We start from the raw sequence: 25711 nt of genomic DNA, 5'->3' as shown, positions 1-25711 counted from the left end.
TGCCAGAGCACCGCAATAGCACCATGAATAATTGAACAAGCCTGAATCGGGATTGAGAATTTCTGTTGCGGTTGTGTCCGCTGCTGCTGCAGGCAGGCGTTCATGACAAAAACAAAACAACACCCACAAGCACAAACACAATGTCTGACCGTCTTGTTTGCGACAGCATATAAATGTGAGAGTACCCTTGAAGACACAAGAACACACACACCGTCTTCATGCACAAGGTTAGAACTTGCATTTGGAATAAGACGCCCGTGTTCGCCATCTCACAGTGGGGATTTAAGTAAAGCAGAATATTCAGCTACAGATGTACTGGAGCCTTTCAGAGCCTTGTATGTCACTGAGCTGATGTTCAGACTCAGAGCCTGAAGGCGAGAGAGAACCGGCAACGTTTGATATGAATATTCCCGCTCAGATTTCTACTGGAAGGGAATGTGTGCAGGATCAGTTCAAGCCATTTTCCCCATGGAAAAAAAAAGCACATGTAGAGGACGAAAGTTAGAAATATATACTGCAATAGATGTGTGTAGTGTGTGTGTGTGTGTGTGTGTGTGTGTGTGCAGAGAGAAAACTGGTTGAGGACCTGAGATTTGGAGGGAAAAATATGTGTATGTGGAGGAAAGAGGAGGATGGTTTACCCACAGGGTGTTGTTGGGTCGGGCCAGAGCTCCAGCTATAGCATGTGTGTGTCTGTGTGTGTGTGTGTGCGTGTGTGTTTTGTATCAATGCTCTAGTTCCTGCTTAATTGGCCCAAATCTGCCATTCAGTGGGGCCGATTCCTTGCCCCTCCACGTGGCCCCCCCAGGAGGGAAGGGACATAAGTGACATATTAAGCTAGCTTGCTCTCTCTCGCACACGCACACACAAACACAATCACACACCTGCCCACTCGCTTTACCTCCATCTGGGAACACTGCCAACGGATGTTCAGAGTAATTGGGTCAACTGTGTATTGTTTGATGCATATTTCCAAGTATACAGTACACAATCACACACATACACTGCCACTGAAAATAAAATGGAAGTATTGCCCTCAAGTCTGAAAAAGTTAACAACAATTTAGAACCACACCTCCTTAAAGTTGGGGCCTTGCACAGGACAGATATCAGTTATTCATCTGTGCTGTGGTGTTATATATGTGTTATATATGCTTATACTGTGTGTTGCTCCAGAAGATCGTATCTATGCTCTGGTTTATACAAATAAATGACACCCCGACACAGTGAACACACAGTCTTCTGTTGAAGCTGTAACAGTGCACAGCTCTTCAGTTTCTGCCATTAAACTTAAATAACTGCACCTTCAACCCCACAGTGACAGAGGGGATGTTCATGTACCATTCACCAGAGACCTGGACATGAGAACTAAAGTCAATTGACTTTGCTCGGCAAAAAGCATCAAGCTCTCTGGCCTGTGCTCTCTGACACAGTGGTAAATATTTTAGCTGGGCTGGCTGCCTGCTCTAAAGGTGTCTTCAACCCAACCCCTGAAAAAAACCACTCAATGTATTTTTAGACATTCTGAAGTTTATATTTCAGAAAGCACAATACATGAATCTGGAAATAAAAATATTGCTCTTATTTTCCTCCTCCACACTGGTCCAGACTTTAGTGCATGAGGTAATCTGACATTACATTAAGTCAGATTGTTTACTGCACAGGAACCCTGGCTGAAACTGAACAGGAGGTGCAGCGTTAAACTGTGCAGCCACATCGCGGCTGCATCTGTTGTTTCTTAATGGTAATGCAGAGCCAATAATTAGACAAAATGTCAGTGGCTGAATGAGCTCTGCTGAAATTCTGACTGCATACGAGCAAAGTTAAATCAAGACAGCAAAGTCCAAGAGAGCTAAAGTAACGTCTGCATGATAATAACCAACAGTGTAACAGTGTAGTCACTGTTTACTTCAACACCATTCATCTCTGCACTAAGCCTTACTGGCACTGATAGTGTTTTGAATGAGGCTATTACGACAAAAACATTACATAATATAACATATAAATAAGTTGAAATTACATAAGCGAACACAGAGCAACTTTTTGTTGTATCTGCGGCAGCGGGCTGAGAGCTGGCTGTTGACGGAGGGAGACCGACACAAGGATGGGAATCAAAGTGATGATTCAGCAACTGAGCCAAAGCCAAGCAGAATCCATGTGGCGGAGAGGCTGACGATGACAAGGCAGAGGGAGAGGAACACTCCAAAGGCAAGCAGGACAAAAAAGGACCTGGAGTCACCTCCTGATGAGTTTAATGCTGAGAGACTGAGAGAAGATGAGGAACGCAGGGATGGGAGAAAAGAGCAGAGTGAAATAAGGAGAATACAAGACAAGATAATCCATATGATGTGTTTCTAATATGATGTGCTCACCAATCTTTTTTACTCTGTAGATGATGATATTGTCGCCATCACGCACTGATGATGACAAGTGCATTTAAGCAAAGAGAGAAGCCACGAGACCAGTAATCAATCCTGTGATGGAAAGAGAAATAATTTCAGGACTATTACAGAGTGATTTACTATGTTCCCCTAATCCTTTACAGATACATCAGTGTAGCAAGAGTATACTGATTTCAAGATGCTTGTGTCATTATCTTCTATTTGTCCCTGCATCTTTCAAAGCATTTCATCCAATTCCCTTTGTATTCCACTGTCCTAACCACAATATCAAGCTAAATGTGAACATCCCAATAGATTTTCTGCTTATTGTCAACAAATCCTGTGAAAAGACCAAAGCGACAATAAAAGGATAAACAACTGACACAACTAACTCCTCTGTGCCATCGAGTTTATTATTTCAAAACTACTAAAACTCACCACTTCGTTACAAAGTTGCGCAGTGAGACACATTCCTAAATAAGGTCCATGAAGTGTGAGTGATTCAGTCCCGAAAACAGTTCCGCTCAGTTCCGACCAGCCAATTTGCAGTGTCTTCCTAATTCTCTCTCCCCACTTCATGCTTAAAGTGTTGATCCTCTGCTCTCCTCTGTTTGCATGCTGAAGCGTAATGTAGGCAAGACAATCCTACTACGTGTGTTATTGAAGAAGTGCTGTATGAATGTGTAGGAACGGGACTTGAGGGGGCAATAATATAGAGTATATATTATATTATATATAAAATTCATTCGGAAACCGTCTATGTATAGATTATATTGGTTAAATAAGGACCATGGTGATGAGTCACTCTAGAATTCTTAGTATGTAGCACTCAAAATGTTTTTTATCATTATAAAAAATTAATTATCTTATGAGATTTACTTACACAACTTCACATCTTGCGAAATGTTTTCAAAACCAGTGTTTGTTTGTGTTGCAAGAACTCAGTTCAGATTAAAATCCACTAGAAACGTAAAAAAAAGAGCAAAAGCATCCAGTCATGTTGCAGTTGTTCTTCAGGGAACACGGACGTGTGTTGAAGCCCTTGCAGCAGAATACGACCTCATGAATTGGAGACAGCTCCATGTGTAGTAAGTAATTCCCTGATGGTTTATTCCAGTCACCCTCACCGATGCTCCGATGTCCCAACACCTCGAGCTCTAAAAATCCCTCGGCTCCCTCTAACCACACACAGGTAGCTCAGACTCATTAAAAATCCTTGCTCTGGTCTTCTCGCATGTCTAAGTCTCCCCTAGGAGACTTCTGAGAATCTCCCCTTGTCTTTTTTCCACTTAACTGGGCCCCAGACTGACCTTCACAAAGATGAACCAGCATCACAGTCTCCTCATGAAGGTATTCACATCACTTTAAGACACATTGTCATGTACTGTGTTGGCAGAGAAAATGTACTTTGCAGCTGAATGCGCTCAGAGCCGAGCAGCATAAATTAGTGGAGCGTGCATGATCCCCGAGAAAGACAAACACTGTTAAAATGTAATATGTGCAATAAGACACCAGGATAAAAACAAGTAAGGAGTAATATTAGTTATTATTTTTGAAGGTAACAACTAAATAAACATAATGAAGTGAGTAACACAGGTAAACAGACCAAATTATATTCACAAATAAAAATAGGGGAAAAAACTTACCAGTCAAATGAAGTCATTACTCAAGCAATATTTTGGTCATGTTTCTGGAACCTTGCAAAACCTGTCAAGTTTGATTTTAGTAAAATATCTGATCTCTTTAAGAGCATTTAAAACGTCATTCCCTACAACCACTGAGAAATTCCAGTTTGCTAAAGCGTTAAGCTTCTAAAAGAAAGCAAATATGATATAAATATTATATAACAATATATATAAGCTCCATAATCACATGCACAGATTACGATGGAGTATTAGAGCCATATCGAAGAAAAAATATCTGAGATTTTGAGAATAAAGCTGTAATATTATGAGAATATTGAGAATATAAAAGTCATAATAGTGCATTGTATTATGAACATTTTATGCAGTTCTTCATTTAGATTAGTAAGAGACTGTGGTTATGAGAACAAAATGTGATGGTAAATTGCAGGTTTGTGACAGAGCACAAACTCTTACCCACATTCTTACCTCCACTAGTGATTCTGTGGTAGAAACGATCGTCCCTCCAAATAAGGCATCAGACGGCATTTCAAAATGATGAGGACTTGTTGGGTCAGACACTACTTTTTGAATCAATTAATAAATAATTATAAGAAATGACACAAACACTAGTGCTCAATCATCAGAGGTGAAGAAGGAGACCACCAGGAAGAGTCAGGCCCAGTGCAGATGAAAACTCCTCCTGCACGCTACCTCGGATGATTCTCTGCTGCTGCCAGCACACACACTTACATACAAACACATGTTTACCTACACAGAAGTACATGTCCCTAATTCATAAAAGTGTTACCTTCAGTCAAGAATGCACAAAAGGGACGAGGCGTGTTCTCTCTCTTCATCTTCTCTGTAGCTGTGTATGACATGATTTCTGTCTCGGCCCCTTTAATCTCCAGCCAGCTGAAAACCACCACGAAGCGTAGGTATACTGTAGCTACTCCAGGAGGGAGACGCAGACAGACAGGCACTTAATATTTCATGTCTGCAGAGAATCTTCCGCTCACAACGAGCTGGGGACCACATGAAACACCGTTTGATGGTTAAACCAAGTAGTGAGAAATCAGCGGGATGAAACCCCCAGGATAAAAGTGACTGAGAGAACGTCATCTCTTCTTTCTCTTGGAAGTCATTCATCTGAGAGAATGGAAGATCGTTTTGGACCACAGTGAAAGCAAAGAGTAAATCTGTACCCAGTCCCTGAGTTTCTGTGCAGTCGAGCATCTGTGACAGAGCGTGCGCTTATACTCACCAACATGTCAAGGGTGCCCTGTTTGTTTGTGTTCTATACAAACATATTAAACCGAGCGACAAACAGGAACATCACTACCGCTGCACAGTACAAAAGGCTTGAGTGTTTGGCACTGTGCTAAAAAGAAACTATAGAGACTCAAGCTTGAATAAAAATATAATCACAAAAATGAGGTACACACACATTCACACACACATGCGTGCAAGGGGCACACACAGGCACAGTTTTGCACAGTGAGGGCCCTTAAGTTGTAAGGATGATAAGAACTGAACCAGAAACAGAGGAATAGATAACTGCTGCATGAAAGTTGAATTTGACTCGTACATTGCTTAGATGGTCAATAAGGTGAGAAGATGTAAATTAGTAGGTCTAATATTTAAATATAGAGTCAATTTACCAGCCTTTCACAACTTACTGACTTACAACGGGACTCAACTTGAACTTGTGTCGACTGACTTTGGACTTTAATTAATTTTGGTGTTAAATTATACAAATCCTTATTGATATAATTCTAAGGTTCAGTGTCTTCGTGACCACAATCTTAACTTAATCTCTGTCGCAAAAACGGCAAATTAAAAGAAAAGTGAATCTGAATATTAATGAAGGACAGAATAGAGAACCAAAGTGCAGCCAGAGAGTCAAGTTTCAGTGGCTCTGATTAACCAGTGAAATGATCCCTTGTGCAGACAAGCATGAAAACACAATATCTGATACAGCTTAACTTGAATATGTATTGCTTGCATTTGTGGTGTGCTGTTGTAGATACACATGACCAATATGTTTCTGAACTAACTATCAGTACATGGGAAATGTAAGACAGATGCAGGAAAAGATGATGTTAATACACAGAGTAAGTAAAGTGCAAAATTGATTCCAATATAACTTCAGGCAATACACCTTTTTCTTTTAAGCTCTCCTTCGTGTCTCTTTTCAAAGAGATGAAGAGTAGCTGCAGTTGATGCCAGTGCCAGTATTGAATCGGCAGATCTACCTCCACATCGCTGTGTTACAATGATATGGCTGCATCCATTACCGTTCTGCAACTCGGGAGAAATCATAGGGCTTGTTTGTGTTTATATAAGGGCGAGACAGTAACAAACATATATCGATTGAACAATCGAGATCTTTGTCTAAACCAGCCATTTTCAGTGAGTAGGTTGCTCGCTCAGATGTTTTAGTTTCCAGTGGGGAAGGGGATTATGGAAAAGGTGACAGGCCACAAAGCGGACAGGGAGGAGAGTGTGGGGTGAGATGTGATCAATGGCAGGCTCATGTACCTGGAGCCTGCATCCGGTGAGTTAGACTTCGCCTCTGCAGACTGTGGAAGTGGTCGGCTCGAATCAAAAGAGACATGATCACTTCTCTTCAGACTAACACAGCTGCCTGTCACCACTGTCTTGCTCATCCTCCTTTCTTTGGCTTTATTTCAGTTGTGATGGGAGAAATGTCTCAAGGGCAGATACACAAGCATTGTCTCATTTGTCTGAGTCGGGTTGAAAAGAGCTTGACACAAAGAGTTCTTCAACTTTTTTTGTGATTCCTTGTTCAGAATTTCAGAATAGTTTTTTACTCATGGTAGTTTTGGTTTTAATTCCCCTATGTGGAGGAGATGCCACTGTTCCCCACCTTACAGACAATGCGCCTTCAATAACTTCACTGCTTCTCTCTGTTACAATTTGTTCAGCTATTTCTTGAAAAAGCAAACTTATTTGTTTCTGTGTCTTGTGTCTCCATGTCAAATCTCTGACCTGATACAGAATGGAATTATCTGAGTCTGTTTTACAGCAAGTGACAGAGATCAAGGCCACAATGAGCAGAAAATGAAATGTTAAAGCTGAGACAAACCCTTTCAATCTGAACAAGAAGACAAAAAAAGGGTGTCACAGCTGATGGTGAGGAAAAACAAGGCAGCTTTAAGCTACAATAACAAGGGAGAGAATGGAGGATACCTGAGAGAACAGTGGCAGAGCTGTGGGAGAGGACGGCAGGATCACTGCCCTCTGTCAGTCTTCAGTCTTGAAATAACGAAGGTGCAAAGATGCCCACTATGATTTTACTGCTCAGGGCCACTGAAACTCTGTCAGAGTGAGAGCGGAGATGGAAGAGAAGATGGAGGAAGGGCACACTGGGAAAACTGCAGAGGAGGAAGCCGTCAGATTCTTTGTCAGAGCGTCAGTTCTTCACAGACCAGAGAGGTTCATTATTAAAGCAGAGGTCTAATGAAGAGGGTACATTTCACTATGTTAAGTGTGTAGTGTTCATGGTGGTTGCAGTTGAAAATGTGAGCAGGTGGAGACAAAAACAAGAGTACAGCTATGAAAGTGTTTTGATGATTCAACTTTCATCCAATTTATGACATATTGTCTTGAAAAAGCCCCAAAAGACAACATTGTGGCTCACCCGTTGAAGACTTTAAGTGGATGTAAAGACCACATGGGCGCTCATCCGAAAAGAAACCGAAACGTCCCAGTTAACTCCTAGTGGCTGGCTGCAATTTTGGTCAAAAACCCTTGCCCCCTCCATGTTAGCAGATGGGAGTCAAAATAATAAGATGGTTTCTGTCATTTTAGGAATTCTTATCAGACTGATGTATGTTCAAGTGTTCACTATTACAATACATTCGATGTTAATTACTGATACAATTAAAGGTTCAGTGTGTAGAATTTAGTGACATCTAGTGGTTGAGTTGCATGTTGCAGCTGAGTACCCCTCACCTCACCCTCGCTTTTCGAACATGAAAGAGAACCTGTGTCAGCCTTCACAATCTACAATTTAGGTGAAACACACTAGTAAAAACATCACTATGATTATTTTATAATACATTTGTGCTAATAGATCCCTTTCACCTAAATCTTACACACTGAACCTTTAAATCAGGGGGAAACCTCATGATTGACAGCTGAGACTGACTCCTGATTGGTTGAGTATTAGGTGATTCCAGCACTTTGTGGAGTGAGCACTAACAGAACTCTGACTTATGGAGTGAGTCGTAACCTGCACTATCTCTCAAATTGTCACATCATCTGTTCAAACTGTAAATACATTATGTTCCCAGTGTCCTACACTGTACATCGCTCTGACGTGAGATCAGTCTGCGGTCTCCACCAGCTGATCTCCTGACCCCTCCTGCTGATCAATACTGCCCCATCTGACCACTTCTATTCCTGGACACTATCCCTGCAGAGTCAGCCCCCTTACCCCCTGCTCTTCTCTTCCGCTCGCTGCCTCGCGGGGACCAGCCTGGCACAGCAGTACCTGCTGCTCGGTCTGACTCATTTTAAAGAGACACACGCAGTGACACATCATACACAGGGCCCATGACTGTTTTGTGTTACCGTGTTTGCTGTTCCCACATTGAGCCACATGGGAAACAGCTATTTCTATAATTGAACAAAAAGCACAACTCACACACCTCTCGGATTTTAACAAACGGCCACTCTGAAGCAAGTCAGTGCATTTATGATTTATTTACAAGGCCCAGTGTAAAAAGCTGAGTGACCCAAAAAAGTAATGAGAACAGTATATAAAAAGAGCCAATCTGACCCATATCCAGTTTAAATATGGGGCGAGTGCATAAAAAGGTACAGTTAATCTGATGGTGTCTTCAGGCCCTGACTAAGACAGCTGTGGTTTTTAAAAAGCACATGAAAGTTAAAGCACTTTTTCTGTCACACACACACACACACACACACACACACACACACACATTACTGGAAGCTTCACAGAACTCCTGTAGATGCTGGTGTTAAGGCTCTGGAGGTCCTTTCCGTCATCAACCTAAAACAAGAGAAGGAGAGACAAAAGACTGTTTCAATCTTCTGGCATTCGGCAGCTGCTCTCAGTTCAAACTGATAAAACGTATTCATCAGGCATCTCAGAGTCGTGCCTCGGACTTTGAAACTTCACCTTGGAAAAACAACGATCTTACCTCAGAGACTTTCTTGTGAAACGTCCTATACTTCACTCCTCTGAGAGAGGGTGACAGTGCTGTTTTACAACACTAAGAGCTCAAAAGTAGAAAGTATTAGGAAGTATTGTCCTGTGACAGCTAGGGTGAGCTAAAAAGACAGCGGTATGTGAATGTTTTACATGTAAAGAGGCCTACCCAGGTTCTATATGCAAAAATATGATGCCAGGAGTAATTTTAAGAAAGATGACATTTACAAATACATGTCAACAAAGTGTCATCTTTGAAGTTAATCACTTATAGTTATTAAGTAATTTGAGTCGTGTGAAATCAATCCCATCCAACCACACTGTGTTACATTCATAATGGTGTTGCACCTTCCACAGGCATGTTGCAAATCCTCTGTGTACTGTAGCGTGCTCCATAAACATCTTATTTACCACAATTCCCCTCTCAGCTACATCCCCTGTTAACTATGTGCCCGATATGTGCATGAGGAGATAATTAGATATTTTTTTCTTGGGTAATGCACCATAACAATAGAAACATATTTCTACAATGCATCCTGGCCTGAGCTGTTACTTGGATCAGCCCACATAAAAAAAGAATGAGATATAATAGCCTATAAAAATAGTTTCCCTGTTATAATTAAGTTGAGATATCATTATGCAGCTGACATCTAGCCGGGGGGAAATTATTGTGTTCAAATAAGTTTTAGTTTCCTGTCACTGAGGAACCTTTGCAATGAACATTGTTTAATTTTTGACTGACTAAACTGGAGGCTCTGACAGAATCCTTACCATTTGTTAGTGTGTAACATTGCGAGGCCAGTCTCAAATATTATTCACTTTTTGTCAAAGTGATCATTCAATAAGCTCTCTATCATCATGTTTTCTCAAAATGTCTTTTCTCTTGCCAGAACACAATCTAATGACCTCTCCTAACAGGTTAGAAAACCTCAGGAGTGCAACTAAATATCAGGAGAGATATGAACAATGAGAACATTGATAAATCCTTTTACTTTAAATCCTAAAACAGGATCAGGAGGGATTCCTACTCTGACACTCGTGATTTATATAGACCCTGATCCATTCCTGGGTAAGTATCAAAATGGCGATGAAGGGAAAGTTAGACTAACAGTTCTTAGAAATTAAATTAATAATATTATCATTATTTTTTATCATTCAGGCTTTTTCAGGCCTGATATTATCATAGCACACAGTACTGAACACATGATACTATCATACCACACAGTACTGAACACATGATACTATCATACCACACAGTACTGAACACATGATACTATCATAGCACACAGTACTGAACACATGATATCATACCACACAGTACTGAACACATGATACTATCATAGCACACAGTACTGAACACATGATACTATCATAGGACACAGTACTGAACACATGATATCATAGCACACAGTACTGAACACATGATACTATCATAGCACACAGTACTGAACACATGATACTATCATACCGCACAGTACTGAACACATGATACTATCATACCATACAGTACTGAACACATGATACTATCATAGCACACAGTACTCAACACATGATACTATCATACCACACAGTACTGAACACATGATACTATCATAGCACACAGTACTGAACACATGATATCATACCACACAGTACTGAACACATGATACTATCATACCACACAGTACTGAACACATGATACTATCATACCGCACAGTACTCAACACATGATACTATCATACCACACAGTACTCAACACATGATACTATCATACCACACAGTACTGAACACATGATACTATCATACCACACAGTACTGAACACATGATACTATCATACCACACAGTACTCAACACATGATACTATCATACCACACAGTACTCAACACATGATACTATCATAGCACACAGTACTCAACACATGATACTATCATAGCACACAGTACTGAACACATGATACTATCATACCATACAGTACTGAACACATGATACTATCATACCACACAGTACTCAACACATGATACTATCATAGCACACAGTACTCAACACATGATACTATCATAGCACACAGTACTGAACACATGATACTATCATACCATACAGTACTGAACACATGATACTATCATACCATACAGTACTGAACACATGATACTATCATACCACATGGTACTGAACACATGATACTATCATACCACACAGTACTGAACACATGATACTATTATAGCACACAGTACTGAATACATGCTACTATCATACCACACAGTACTGAACACATGATACTATCATAGCACACAGTACTGAACACATGATACTATCATACCATACAGTACTGAACACATGATACTATCATACCACACAGTACTGAACACATGATACTATCATACCACACAGTACTAAACATAAAGCTGGAGCCTGCATGGCAGAGAAGCCTCTGTTACTATTTTCCTCAAACTGTGGAGGCCTTCTGTCTTTCAGTCCAGTTAGTTTGGACCTTACAGCAACACAACATGAAGCAAGTAGCTGTGAATATCCACTCAGGACATTTTCAGGGCATTACAGAATCAATCAGCATTAGCACATAAACTGGGGGAGAGCGACAATGAATGACATGAGAGGAGAAAGTAGAATCAGAGACTGTGTGAGAATGATGGAGAAAGAAACAAAAAAAAAGGAGAGGCAGATGGAGAATGAGATATCTTGTTACACGCAGCCAGTGTGCTGGTCAAAGTGCTGAATGGGCAATAAGAGGACATCATAATTGAAATGTAACATTACATAAGCCTGACTCAGGGTCAGTGTTAGAGAAAAGACTATGAGGCCCCCACTCTGTCCTCAGTGGACCAGAGGTTAATATACTGCAGCACATATTATGTAGACATAATGTCATGGCCGGTGTGTAAACAGAGCTATCATTAGTTCTATTAGTGGGATTTAATGTGCATGTGAGTGTGTGCATGTGTGTTTAATGACTCAAGCACCCATTTTGTTTTCTGAAACTGTGTTTGCAGGTGGACATCTATTTAACACACACAGCACCCCTGGGTACACAACATGAAGTAGGAGGGCTTGTTTCTCCTCTTATGTTCTGAAGTAGCTCTTCAGGGAAAAACTATAAAGTTTTCAACAAGTATTTTAATTAGTACTGTTTTATCTTGCCTTGTGATACCATGCAGCTCAGTAGGTAGACCTGGGTACTATCAGTGCCAGGATTAAAGGATAATTCTTTTTTAGTGCAACCTGGGTCTTCATTTATTAGCTTTCTAATTCTATCAGTTATAATGAAGGTACTCAGGGTAATTAATCAGATGTGTTAAATGTGGAAATCAGATGGGGCAAGAAACACGAGCAGATGATCAGACAGATTATAAATAGAGCACACGTTTGACGAGCATTTGAAATGCAAACAGATTAGACTGGACCTCTTAACGAAGGCACTTAAAAATATTCACAATCAACCTGTTCTGAGCATCACATGAACACAACACTTTCTACCAAAGCTGTAAGAGTTTGGGGCATTTCGTACGAGATATTTGGTGTCATTTTTATTTAATGAAACTGTAAATCAGGTCAGTCCTTTCTTCTTGGGGTGTTTTTGTAAAGAAATTACTGGATTTGCCGCAGTTCCCCTTAAGCTGGTCAGCTTGCAGCGAAGTAACTCAGTAACGGCGGCTGTACCTGAGACAGCGTCGAGGGTCGACATTCTCGAGGAAGATGTGCAACAACCAATTAAAGAGCAGCCTCAGGTCCCGTGGTTAACTATTATAACTATTATACCCCTATTCACTTTAATTTGGCCAGTGCCCCACACCAGGGAGTATATGTATTTAGAAATAAAGGGGTTAACCCTAACCCCAGCACCCTGTATTTACCATCCGCCACTGATTAGACCACACCCACAAAGTCCCAATGAAAAAATGCATGTGAGATTTTGAGTTCTCATCTGAATTTTAACTCTATATATCCATCCGTTATTATTACTTATCCAGGGTCAGTTTGTTAAACAAAGTAGTCCAAATGTCCCTCTGCCTAGCAATGTTTGCCACCTCCCTCTGGGGAATCCTGAGGCAATTTTAGACCATATGAGATATGTAATCTCTCCAGCATGCGCAGCGTTTACCCGGGGGTCTCCTCCGAGTTAGACGTGCCCATAAAACCTCCAGCTGAAGGCGCCCAGGAGGCTTAATCAGATGCTCGACACAACTTAACCGATTCCTTTGCTCAAAGCAGCTTAGCTCTGAGCTCCCCTTAGATATCTGAGCTCCTCACCCAGACTGAGCTCTGCTATCCTGCAGAGCAAGTTTCTATCCACTGCCCAAAACTCAGGGCCATAGATGAGGGTTGGACGGAAGATACATTAAGAGCTTTGCCTTCTTTTTAAGATCTCAACCTTCTATGTAAAGTGCCTTGAGATAATGTATATTATTATTTGGCGCCATACAAATAAAACTGAATTGAATTCTGGCTCAGCTCTCGTCCCTGCACAGGTCTGGTATACATCAAGCTTTACTGTTGATGCCACTTCAACCTGCTCCACCCTTCCCTCACTTAAACGTAAAGTCCTTCACATGGGGCAGAATCTCCATCCCAACCCAAGAGCAACCCACCAATTTCAGTAAGAGCAGAGCTTGCTTGAGAGTTTATTAGATTTATAAATAACAGTCAACATGATAGTGAATAGAGATATTACAAACATGACCTTTTTAAAAATAGGATTCATTGATTTGCTTGTTGAACCATTATGTTAGAACAGACCAGGCATGCCATGTTCCTAATCAGTGCTTCTTAATGTGTAGTGTAGATAATGACTCTGAGTGGGAAAACATCCATTACCCTTTCTTTTTCCATTTTCCCATCTGGTCTTTCTTAAAATACACACATTAAAAATATCCTCACTGTCGAGTGTGGCCTCATTCTTCTTAACACTGCAGCACTCGCTGTCCTTGTGTGTTTCTGCTAAAAGGTTTTTGATGATAAAAGACACATGATAAGTGTTATTTTGTGGAACTAACACCTTTTTAAAATGCACAGTGGGGCTTTGATGGCTTATGACTCAGGCAATTAGAGTTGGGTAATGTTACTCTAAAAGGCTATTATGCATCTTTTCTAATTAGATATAAGACATGATGATATGGGGGGGGGGACATTTTAATTTATATAAATATATCCAAGGATTGTGTATTTACAAACATCAGTGTGAGTTACAACGAGGGGTTTTTCAGTTACAAAGAGACTGTCGTTCAGATTAGGTCTAAAGTCGGAGGTTTCTCTGCTCCCTGTCCCACTCACTCTGCTGTCAAACTGGCCACGACCTGTGTGTCGAGGGAAACTGTACCACCTTTCAGAAAGGAGAGCCCCTGGAATCTTTGAAGGATGTCAGCCGAAAATCTACTGAGTCCCGAATTATTGATGCTACAGGTAAACTTTAAAATGAAATAAAACCTCAGAGTGAATGAGTAACAGGAACATACTTCACAACTGGGCCACATTGTTGTGGCAGAACTCCCATAATGCAAAACTCACTCTAAATTGGCTAATCTTCAACCCAGCAGCTTTGTTATGGTTGATTCATTTGCAACAAAACAAAAAGCTGGAGAGCAAAATGTTCTCTGCCTATTAATCAAAAAGAAAAAAAGAACACAATCACCAGTAAAATGCCATGCTTCATTTGAAAAGTAGAATGAAACAGGCTTATATTAAAGGAGTCGGCTGTATTTTCTTTACCCCAATGGAACTTCATCATCAAACTAGACTTTTATTCTGATAAATATGATGTGATGCTGCACAGTCGCTGCAGGGAGTGTTCTTCACTGGATTCAGTAACTGTTGACGCCAACACCCATAGAAACTTAGGATCAGAATATACCTGCTGTCAACTAAGCGTAGATGGCTGCTTTATATTTTCTGTGCACATCCTCAAAGTTAACATGATGCATACGCAAGTTGCAATACCCACCTAAAGGCCGGGGCAGTAGTGAGTCCTTGGCAGGGTCAGTGGGGACTTCATCAGTGACAGAAATACCGTTGTTTTGATAGAGCAGGTCTGGAACACCCCCACACTGCTTGAATATGTCAAACTGCTGCTAGTACACCAAAGAATACTTTATCAGTTTGCCTGATGTACTCAAAAACTTCAGCAAACGTGCTAACGCTTGGCTACACTTGCTTACTCTGCTGACATCATTCAACTTTTCCTTTAGGTGTCTCATATCTAACAGACTCTGATCAACTAATACATCTCTGGTGGCTGTTGCAGACATTGGATAGTAACAAACGGGGATTATGGGTAACCCCTCACCCCTAAAAATGTTACGTCTGGTATGAATGCTGAACTGAACTCTTATAATCACATTAACAGCATTGCCGACAAGAGATATTTCAAAAGATCAGAGGTTTTCAGGTTTTCTCTTCTCGTCTGGCTGAAAGCACAATGTCTGTAATGAATAGGCTGCATTTCCTCTTCATTGGTTTTCCAACTGAAACCACTTATTGGCTGCAGCTCATTGAGAGTTATTCTCAGACATCCCAGTTAGCTACTTGTTACTTTCCGTGTTCAGAATTCATTTCAAATTAAGATCCTCTTCATTGTGTTCAAAGCTCTTAATGATCTCTCTCTGCACCACAGGTCAGAAGTGCTTGTAGTTCGAACCTGTCAGACCTCTCAAAGCACAAAAAGCTTTCTCTCAGTCTGGTGAGAACACTTGGCATTCATGCACCTGAAACAGTGAGAATTCAACATTTTAGTTTGTCAGCAGGCCTGCGAGTCAGTGTACATTTTATTTTGTCTTACATTTTTTGTGAATATAAAGAAACAAATGCACATACACAAAATTTTGAAAACAAAAAGAAAGAAGACAGTCCCCCATTGGGATTTGAGGATAATTGAGAATGAGTGTCAAGCCTCTATAACTTCCTTACCTCCAAGCAGTGGACAACTCTAAGTATACTGTGCCCAAATACATCAGAACACAAACCTGAAAAAGTGGCAGTTGCAACGCTTCCAATACTAAGCAAACAATTTTTTCGTTGCTGTACGCCAAGCTAACAGTGCTTCTTTGAAAAGTCCATCACACTGGGCCTCATTCATCAATATCCTCTTCAGATTTTTCATAAATTTGTTCTTAAGAAGTTCCTTAAGAAAATTCTACATCAGATTCATGAAGTTTTCCTAAACTGCAGAATTGTTCCCACCTGTGTTCTTATATTGATGAATGCCATGTCTCTGGAGGTTCCTGCTTAGCATAGGTAAAAGGATGAGACTGTAGTCCTATGTGCAGAGAGAAATCACAGAAACCGAAAAGAACATTTAAGAAGTCAAGAATGTCTAAACAAAAGTCTAAAGACAGTGGCACACCGGACTCAAACCATAAAAAATCCCCAGTTTTTTATAGTGTCAGCAGTGGATATAAACTAACACAAAAAAATGGTATTCAGTTACACATTCAGTGAAAGCTGTAACAGGACAAAGTCTAACAGTTGAAGTAAAATAGTTTGATCTTAAATCTGAAAACTAACAAAATATTGTCTGAAGAGAGAGGGGTAAGGAAAAAGGGAAAGTAGACAGACTGAGCTGGAGCAGCACATCACTGCACTGCAGGTGAACCCTCAGCCAAGCATCTGTGGATACTCGACCTGAGCCTGGCGGGACATGACATGCTGAGCCGGCTTCAGACAAAATGCTTTAAATAATGTTTGGGCTGGGTCGGTCACAATGACTGGGCGGATTTTTTTACACTGCATATGTCTCTAATGTGGGAAAACAAACAATAACCATCTGTGTCAAGGACAGAGTAACACTAACTCATTGCAGATACATTAACTGCATCGGGTTGGGTAGAATTCTCCTCTTACATGTCCACAGAGTGCATCAGACTGCTCCTCAGTGTGTATACAGATTGTGTTCCTGCATAAGAACAAATCCCAGATAACAAAACGTTGGTGAATGTCAAACTCTTCAAGAAGAAATTTCTTTCTAACGGTTGGTGAATGAGGCCCAATGATTGTAACGGAGGGGGCGGGGCAGTGTGATTTCAAACACCCTGGAGAGGTTATGATGATGATACCAGTTGCTTTCAAAGAACAAAAAGTAGGATCAGCAATTGTTTTCATTGCATAAAGATTCCAAGTGGCTACACACAACTTTGCTGGTCGTTTCTAGACGCTTAGCATGTTTACTTAAGCTTTGTCCAAATCAAACACTGGGCTCAGATCTGTCCTCCACAGAACTTCTCATTTTGTCTTATGTTAAATTAGTTCCTTTAAAACTGATCCTTTTGATCAAATCAATGTAACCTTGTGATTATTCTGATGCCTGTGTTCTTCTCTTTTTGTTTGAATTTTTCCCCCCCCTCTGATGCAAGTAATTTTATATTAAACGCTAGTCCTAACAGATACTTGGAGGATATATAACTTCTGTTTAGTTATTCTGAAGTGTCTCTGGGAGGGAGAGAAAGAGATGAATAGACTGACCTTCGACCTTGAGCAGCAAGGTGAACCATCATCTCTGCTAACCTGTCTGACCTGAGTGTCTGTGCTCGACAGCCAAGGTCTGCGCTGCTTTCATTGACCTGCCACAGTCAAGCTGTCTGTCAGACGTATAACAGAGAGCAAGGGGGCTCTGTTCCATATGAAAGATTTACTTTAAGACTTAGGGCTTTAAAATGCTTATTTTATCTACATATTGGTTCAAAATTAATATAATCAATATAAATAAATACATGTATTATATACATATATACAGATTACGTCTTTAACCTTTTTTCCCCCTAAGTTTAATCATTTATCTTTGTGCAAGGGGTGGTGAAGTCTGTCAGTCGGTCCAATGCTTTGGTCCAGACTGGATTACAGTCAATGCATGATTGGATTGACAGGTTCCAATCACTGCAGATATTCAATGTGCCCACAGGATGTCTCCGACTGACTTTGATGATTTTTGTCATTTCGGTGAACATAATCCTGGATTTATACTCCTGTGTTAAAGCAGACAGATGCCGACCTGGCGTTGCAATTATTGGAGAAGTAAGACATAACTTCACTTTCAGATGAACTTACACACTGTAATTCCTCTCATTCTTTTTGTTTTAGTACTTTACATCTCCAATGTCTCAACAAATAAAACTGTCGTGGTAGTGAAATTGTGTAAAATATCTCCCTTTTCATTCTTTGGCTTCTGAGGTTGCCATTTTTTCCTCTGTCAGCTCCTTTACAAATGAAGGCGTGTGCAGCATCTTGCATGGGGAGGGTCAAAGGGCAACTTTTATTTACAAAAGTGAATTACACATCCCACCTGTAGGGGGAGCGTGAGTATAGCACAGAGCGAATCTTGCATTGTGGCTGTTTAAGGCTACTTGTGTTTTCCTCAATATGTTTCTGACACTGGGGGAGTTTGTTGAGAATGAAGACGAGTTGTTAAAGTTCAAGACAAAATCTCATAGAGTTGTAATCTTCTTTTCACTGACAAAGCAATGTGCTCACTGTGAGAAAGAAAGAATAAAAGCTATCACAGTAGTTACTCAGTCTCCTATTCTGTAATGAGGCACAGTAAAATATGACAGTTACCTAAATGTAACTCCAGGTAAATTATTTTTTGCTCTGTATCACAGGCTAAATGACAGAATGTAAAATCAGAATGGAGATTATAAATCCTGATAGCAACAATAATTTAACTGTTAACATTTAACTCAAAGTTTAGTCAATTTTTTTCATGTTTTATTGTTGAATTCATTTAAATGTATTATATTTCTATATATGGTTACTATGACACAAATCTTATTTTACAGTAAAATTCTCCTCTCACTATGCAGCTGGTAAAAAGGGAATGCCATATTAATTTCTGTGTTCAGTAAGATTTCATTAGGAGGGAGCGCTCCACATTTTTGATGCTTTACGTGCATCGGATTTCATCTTTAAGGATTTATGCAAATCTGTGACATTAACGCCCTGGAAGCGAGGACTCTGCACATCCCTGCTTTCACCATTTACATGCACACACACTGCAATCATGGCAACTGCTCTGGGTACCTGGTTCAATACATATATGCTAATTCAAGGAGCTTGGTGAACTGGGCGCAGTCTGAATATATAGGTGCCCCCACTCTACAAATCATTAAGAAATAATGAGACTGACCTATGATTTACATGATGTGTGCTAATAGGTTTTCTTTTAGACCTGCATATGAGTCAGCTTCTCTTGCACCAAGCAGAGTTACCGATCGGAGTTTAATGATGGTGTAACTGTTTGGGACTGTACAGTCTAACAGGCCTCTGTCTTGTTCTGGTCAGAACCGAAACAGTGAATGATGAAGAAAGAAACACTGTACAACATACTGTACAGGCTGCAACAACAGCTGGCCCCTGTTTTACTGATGTGCAGAAATATACATTAACGCACATTGACATTTCCATGGCCACACACACACACAAACACACACACACACACTCACATTCACAGGTACTTCTGAAAACGCATACAGAAACATTTGCACACAAAATCTCCTGAAGTCAGCACATTTATAGATGGTAAACAAGGCTGGGAGCTGCTTAGCCATGCTAGTCAGGCTTCAGGCATTACTAGTGCACATAACATGAACACACACACACACACACACACACACACGCACACACGCACGCTCTCAGGGCTGTAAACATTAGCAATATTTTCCCATTTCCTCTGCAGGGCAGACGGGAAAGCAGTAGATCTTTCAGGGGGCTGAGCCCTTCACTGGTAATAATCTTCTTTACACTTCACTCTGCCAGGGAGATGAATCATGGTGGATGGGGTCACTGTGTGTGAGAGAGGCAAGGAGGTATTGATATGCCATGTGAAGGCTGGCCGCTACGTTCCTTTGGTGTGTGCGTGCATATGTGTGTGTTTGGGTGAGTGTGTGTGTTCACAGGGGCAGAGGGAGGCCAAGGATCCTGTTCAGATATGGTCGGCAGATAAAAGGTGCTGAGCTTGACACAAATACAAATACATTAACAGATGAAAATGTTGTGGTCACCCACATTCTTCCCGTTTTCAGAAATGATGATTTATATACATATATAAAATCTTGTAAACAATCCAGGGGGTGTTAACTACAATGAACAGCAGGAGAGAATAGTTTTATATTTCAGGAGATATGCTTATTTACATTTTTGCTGAGAGTTACAAAAGAAGATTGATGCCACTCTCAGATCTGTACAGAGCCTTTACCTTCATGTTGTGCCGCATGCAGGAAAAGAACAGCTGCTAAAAACACACACATAATATATAAAGAATATCATATCTAAGGAAGAGGAAAGGTCTGACCCCCGAACAGCACAAATCTAATACTAATTATTCATGTGTAAGATATAGATGCATGTGTTCCATCAGACAGGAATAAACAGCATTATTACTGTACATGAACAGCATGTAAGGTTAAATGAGACACGCTCAATAAGCACAGAAACCAAACTGTGGATCTGCTTCACATAATAATGTTTAGTACATCCAGACTCACTTTTAACTGGAGGTCGAACTTTGCATTCATGCGCCTGAACGAGCCTCGATTCATCTAAACCTCTAAAATGGACACATACGACAAGATTTGGCTTCAAGGTCTTTGTAGTTTGCATAAGTCCAAAAGCTTTCCATAATCAAAGTTTCCACGTTTTGTTATTCAACCTTTAACTAATCACATTAGTCCCGTTAACCAAACTCCCGCTTAGCTCCTCCTGTGCTCGCTATTCTCTTGTGGCGTTGTGTGATGAAACAGAAAAATGCAGATGGCTCATTTGGTCTGAAAATTACACTTTCCCATATATGTCTCCGAACAACATCAAACATAATGTTGGTTTATTCATGTGTGACTGCGTGAGGAGGCAGAGTGAGGAACACTCTGGATTGGTCACACCTTTGAAATAACTATGGATGCAGATAAAACGCAGGGAACTGGTGAGAGGTCATCTATAATAAAACAGAGGTATATGAGATGTAGCATTATCAGGTCTCAGAGCTACACTGTGTGACGTTAGACGTGACCTGACTGATGAGGACATGGCACAGTGACAGAGACACCTGCTGCTTGTCCCCAGGAGATGTTCTCTGCCTACGTAAACTGCTGACTGACTTCTAAAACCCCAAAAAACAAAAAAAACAGAATCACCCAAATTTATGGGGGCGAGATCTGCACTGCAGTGACGGGCTGCAAGTACAGATCAGAGGTGTGCCTTCATGATTCAAAATGTCATCCACAGCATATTTCATAGAGGGTGACATTTTTACCAGATATTTATTTTACAGACACTTAAAGTCAGAGTGATATTTGTGTTAGCAATAGAAGTACAACCTTCGTTCTGGAGTAGATACTTATACTTTACCTATTGGTGTATTTTATTATTCTGCAACTTTATATACAGTATTTATACATTCAGAATTTGTATTAAAAAGCGTATGATCTTATATAATGCCCTATTAAGGATTCATCTACCTTAACTAACAGGGAGATAAGTGACATATATTTTGCTAAATGAATGAAGTTGACACAGAGAGGTGTTTAAATCCATTTTAAAGGTTAGTGCTGCTGATGGACAATATTGTTTCCAGCTGTTGGTTTGAGAATTGAATCTCCCCTCACAGATAGGATTGGGGCGGCCAGATCATCAACGGTTAAAAACTGAAGTACAATGAATCATGGGATGTGTTGGGCCAAGAAGGAACCACCTGCAGGAGCCTTCGTTTCTTGGGGATAGAAGGAGCATTTGAAGGAGATTTCAAAATGGGACAGTCTAATCACGCTGCTGTGTTGCAGTCGTTCCCCTTAAAATGCAGCCTCTGAAGGATGCAGCCTCTGAATTGAGACACAGCTCGAGTGTCTGTGTGTCCCTTTGTCTTCGTCAGGTCGGCTGTCCTGTCTTGTTTGCTCCTGCCATGTTTTCTCGCTTTCTTGTTTTTTTGGTATTCCTTCTGCAACTGTAAGCCTTTTTTATGTGTTTTTTAAAAATAATTCTCCTTCACCAGCTTTTGTTTGCATTGTGCAGAGGTTCATACTATCTGAGCCTTGATCTGAATCTATGTAGAACATTATTCTCCTGCCATTTGTCAGAGAAATTTCATGAATGACATCCACATGTTTCACATTAGGCCTGTTTCATTTGAGTGAACCACTCAACCACTCGGTGTTAAAAACACAGACAGCTTCAGAGATTCACAGTAGAGAAAGAAATCTGAACAGGGAGAAGTTGAGACCTCATATCTGTCCTTCTCTCTCCACCTGTCCATCTGTCTTCCTGCCTGTCTTCTCTGTCTGCATGCCTGTCTGTCTCGTCTTGCTTTCAGCTCCAAAGCAGCTGCTTACCGATTGCCAGCAGTCGCTTTGAAGAGATGCCCCGCTATGCTGAATTCTGATTGGGTCAGTGCGATAAGATGCACTGCAATGTCTGACAGCTGTGCACCAGAGACCGTGTTGATGGGGGGGGAGGCAGAGTCAGAGAGATGAGAAAGAAGGAGCTGGAGACACACACATGAAAAAAACTGAGCCAGGTGTGAAAACAGAAAATGGTGAAGAGGAAGAGAGGAGAATGGCAAGGTAGAAAATAGGGATGCTCAGGGACCAGGGTGAGAAATAGACAGGGTGTCTGAAGCCGCATGTCTGTATGAAAGCTCAGGATGCAGGCTATAAGGCAGCTGAGGTTTGACGCTGAGGGGTAGGATGTTACTCTCCGTCAGAGAGGAGAACTGACATAACGAATAGTACAATCTCACAATCTGCACCACTGCCTTTCAACAGCCATGATTTACCACCACGCTCTCTGTGTACTATATGCTCTGCAACTATGCAGCACTATGCCTGCATGTCATTAATAAATTCATGAACATATAGCAGAAAAAAAACACATACATTCCTGTGACATTTGAGTTGAAGCCAAATATCAACATCATTGATTCACTGCTCATCTCGCCAACAAATCACACCGTTGCCTCGCCTGCAGTAAAAACCCCGCATTACGCTCTGATGCAAATAAGCAGTAGTGGCCGTGATGCATGGAAGCGGATGTGGTGTCTTCAGGAAACAGCCGATAGAAGCCGCCACCACCACTCATGTTGATCTACTCCAACACCAACATGTGCGTTACACGGCTTATGAATGGCCCGGGAGAGGAGGCTTTACCGTGGGCTGCGGTGAAAGCGCCGAGAGGCCAGGGGTTCTTTGTAGTGAGTAATGATGTGTGTGTGCGTAGGAGTTGCCGGTTTTCCCACAGTACAGAGAGAGCTTGATTGCATATTACGCATAATAAAAAAAGCAACAAAGTCATGAGCACAAACACAGAGCGTATCATGCAGAGAGGATCTCCGGGGAGCAGAGTGAAATGTGAGCGAATAAGCGCACACACTTGAGAGGGTTAACGACACTGGAGCTGCTGATGAGATGTCAGGGCTGAGATGAGAGGCTGATGCTTCAGATCAGCATGTGATTATTTCAGGGGCTTGAACCTGGGAGCTGCATCCATTATTTCCTTAGGGTTTATGACGAGTGTTTTTGAGCATAAGTGTGTGCATGTATGAATAATAGAAAGAGACAATGTATGCAGTAATGTGTGGGTGTATCTGTGAATTAATACTGCACACAGTTTGATAGAAAAGCTAGACAGTTTGACAGTGTAGCAATGTCATGAATCGTGAGTTCACCTCTTTGTGGTGTCCTGACGTCTTCTTTATCTATAGTCAACTGTTCGGTTTTATTTCCCGACAAGGTGACAAGTGATGTTTTAAGTAGGGCTATGGTGAAAAATTGCATCTAGATAAAACTACAAAACTTTCAAAACAAAAAATTCAGTCAATATCGATAATTATCACGATAAATGTGACATTATTTCTTTAAATTGTTTTCTTCTGAGTGAAGGTTGTGGTTTAAAACTCTTCGACAAACAGCAAAACATTTTATAAATCTGAGGTCCAACAATACTGTGTTATATCTCCCCACTGTGCTTACATGATGCATAAGCATTATATTAATATATATTGGATTGGACTTTTGTTATATTGCTATTGATGAAATTAATGTTGTGATGATTATTGATAGTGTTTTATTGCCCATTCAGCATTGCACATTCTAAGCCTTCAGCACAGTCAGGAATACAATTCTGGCATGGAAACCCCAGGGTATACTGAATCCCTTTTTTACTTCTTCCTCTGACTATAACACAATTTATGTATATTTGCTTCAATACTACAAAATATAGTGAATACTGGAATAAGGCTCTGAATTAATGAGGAATGTTACTGCCGCTTGTTGCTAAAACCCTAAAAAACCATGACCTGCTCAGTGTCCTCAATTGTCGCTACGACCTGACAGATTTAAATAATAGCTTTGGCAGACACAGTCCGATGGATGTCGTGACATCATGTCTAGGCTATAGCCTCTATTTCACCTGCTTCTGCAATGCAATCGTTCATTCAGCATAACTTTCATTAACCTTGCAAAGCAGAGAATCCATCTTGCCAGGCTCTAAGATATTTGCATGTGGCCGGACCACAGTGGTTCGGACCAATCAGGATCCTGTGAGTCATCGAAAGTCACTAGTCAACATAGTTCAGGGTTGTTTTAAAAAAAACTCTAATAGAAAATGGACTATTATCAGTCCTGTTTTTTTTTTTTGACTTGATGTCCTTGTCAGTGCTTTATAGCAACAATCCTTTTCTTTATGCATCCGTCCCAACAATAAGTGCTGAAAAAAGTTGAAATTATTTTTTTGTGATAAAGTGAGTCATATGTTAGCTAACTTTCCTTTCACTCTCACTACATCCACGGAGACAAAGTGTTGTTTAGCACCAGCAGCTTCTTCTTCATCTCAGTGAAGCAGTGAGTGGGGCAGAAAATAAAGTTCATGCTGAAAAGGTGACCTGATAAACAGTGATGAGTGCGGTGATATTGTAATAAAGGTAAACATGTCAATGTCTACAGGCCTTTATTAGGTGTGGAACAATAACTACTGTAGATCTGGTGATGATGGGTAAACATCATTTATTCCACAACTAACTGAATCCTGTTCACTGCATAAGTCATGTTTGAAGAAGTCAACTGATTCATGGAGTCGGAGGTGAAGCCCTGACTGCTCTGACAGACAGAAATCTCAGCAGCCTGAAGAATAGACAGACAGATTCAGTCCATTCAGTGAGTGATGCTTGGCTGAGTTCATCGTGATGAGATGCTCTGAGCACTGTCTATCCAACGCTCTCAGTCAGATTATTAATATTTATCAGCATCAGCCAACAATTGCGCCAAAACACAAATAGACTCAACTGTATGCTCAGTTAAACAAAGAATAAAACTTCATTTTTCCGGGTTTTATTCCCTGAGATCTCTACACTCTCACTGCCATTGACATTAAAGGAGAAGCTGATTGATTAAAAAAAGGTGAGTAAACTGGATTTACATGCAACATGTCTGAATAATGTAAAAAAGGAAAGCAGTTTGAGGGAGGCCGAAAGATTTTCATACTATACTGTAGCAATAAAACCCTGGAGCCTGTAATGTTAACCGTATCCAACAAAATTAAATGATTTTTGA

General features: G+C 40.7%; 1 protein-coding gene across 5 annotated transcripts in view; it reads right to left on the bottom strand.

The window, feature by feature from the left end:
• Positions 1–1516: 1516 nt before the first annotated feature.
• Positions 1517–25711, bottom strand: part of LOC109627451 (endonuclease V) — a 74601-nt gene continuing 50406 nt past the window's right edge. For 2 of the 5 annotated variants that reach the window (XR_011243846.1, XM_020083975.2), the window contains one exon: positions 8718–9046. Coding sequence is in view for 4 of the 5 variants with exons in the window: in XM_020083975.2 (XP_019939534.1) it covers positions 8989–9046 (58 nt within the window). In the remaining variant the exon portion in view is untranslated. Of the gene's footprint in view, positions 2265–2371; positions 2474–8717; positions 9047–9197; positions 9236–19900; positions 19962–25711 lie in introns of those variants that run through there. The other 3 variants (XM_069530529.1, XM_069530531.1, XM_069530530.1) reach the window with 3 other exon arrangements.

This window comes from Paralichthys olivaceus, chromosome 8 (assembly GCF_024713975.1).
Source record: "Paralichthys olivaceus isolate ysfri-2021 chromosome 8, ASM2471397v2, whole genome shotgun sequence".
Lineage (NCBI taxonomy): Eukaryota > Metazoa > Chordata > Actinopteri > Pleuronectiformes > Paralichthyidae > Paralichthys > Paralichthys olivaceus.
The sequence above is the reverse complement of the archived record's forward strand: the minus strand, read 5'-3'. Positions and strand labels throughout refer to the sequence as shown.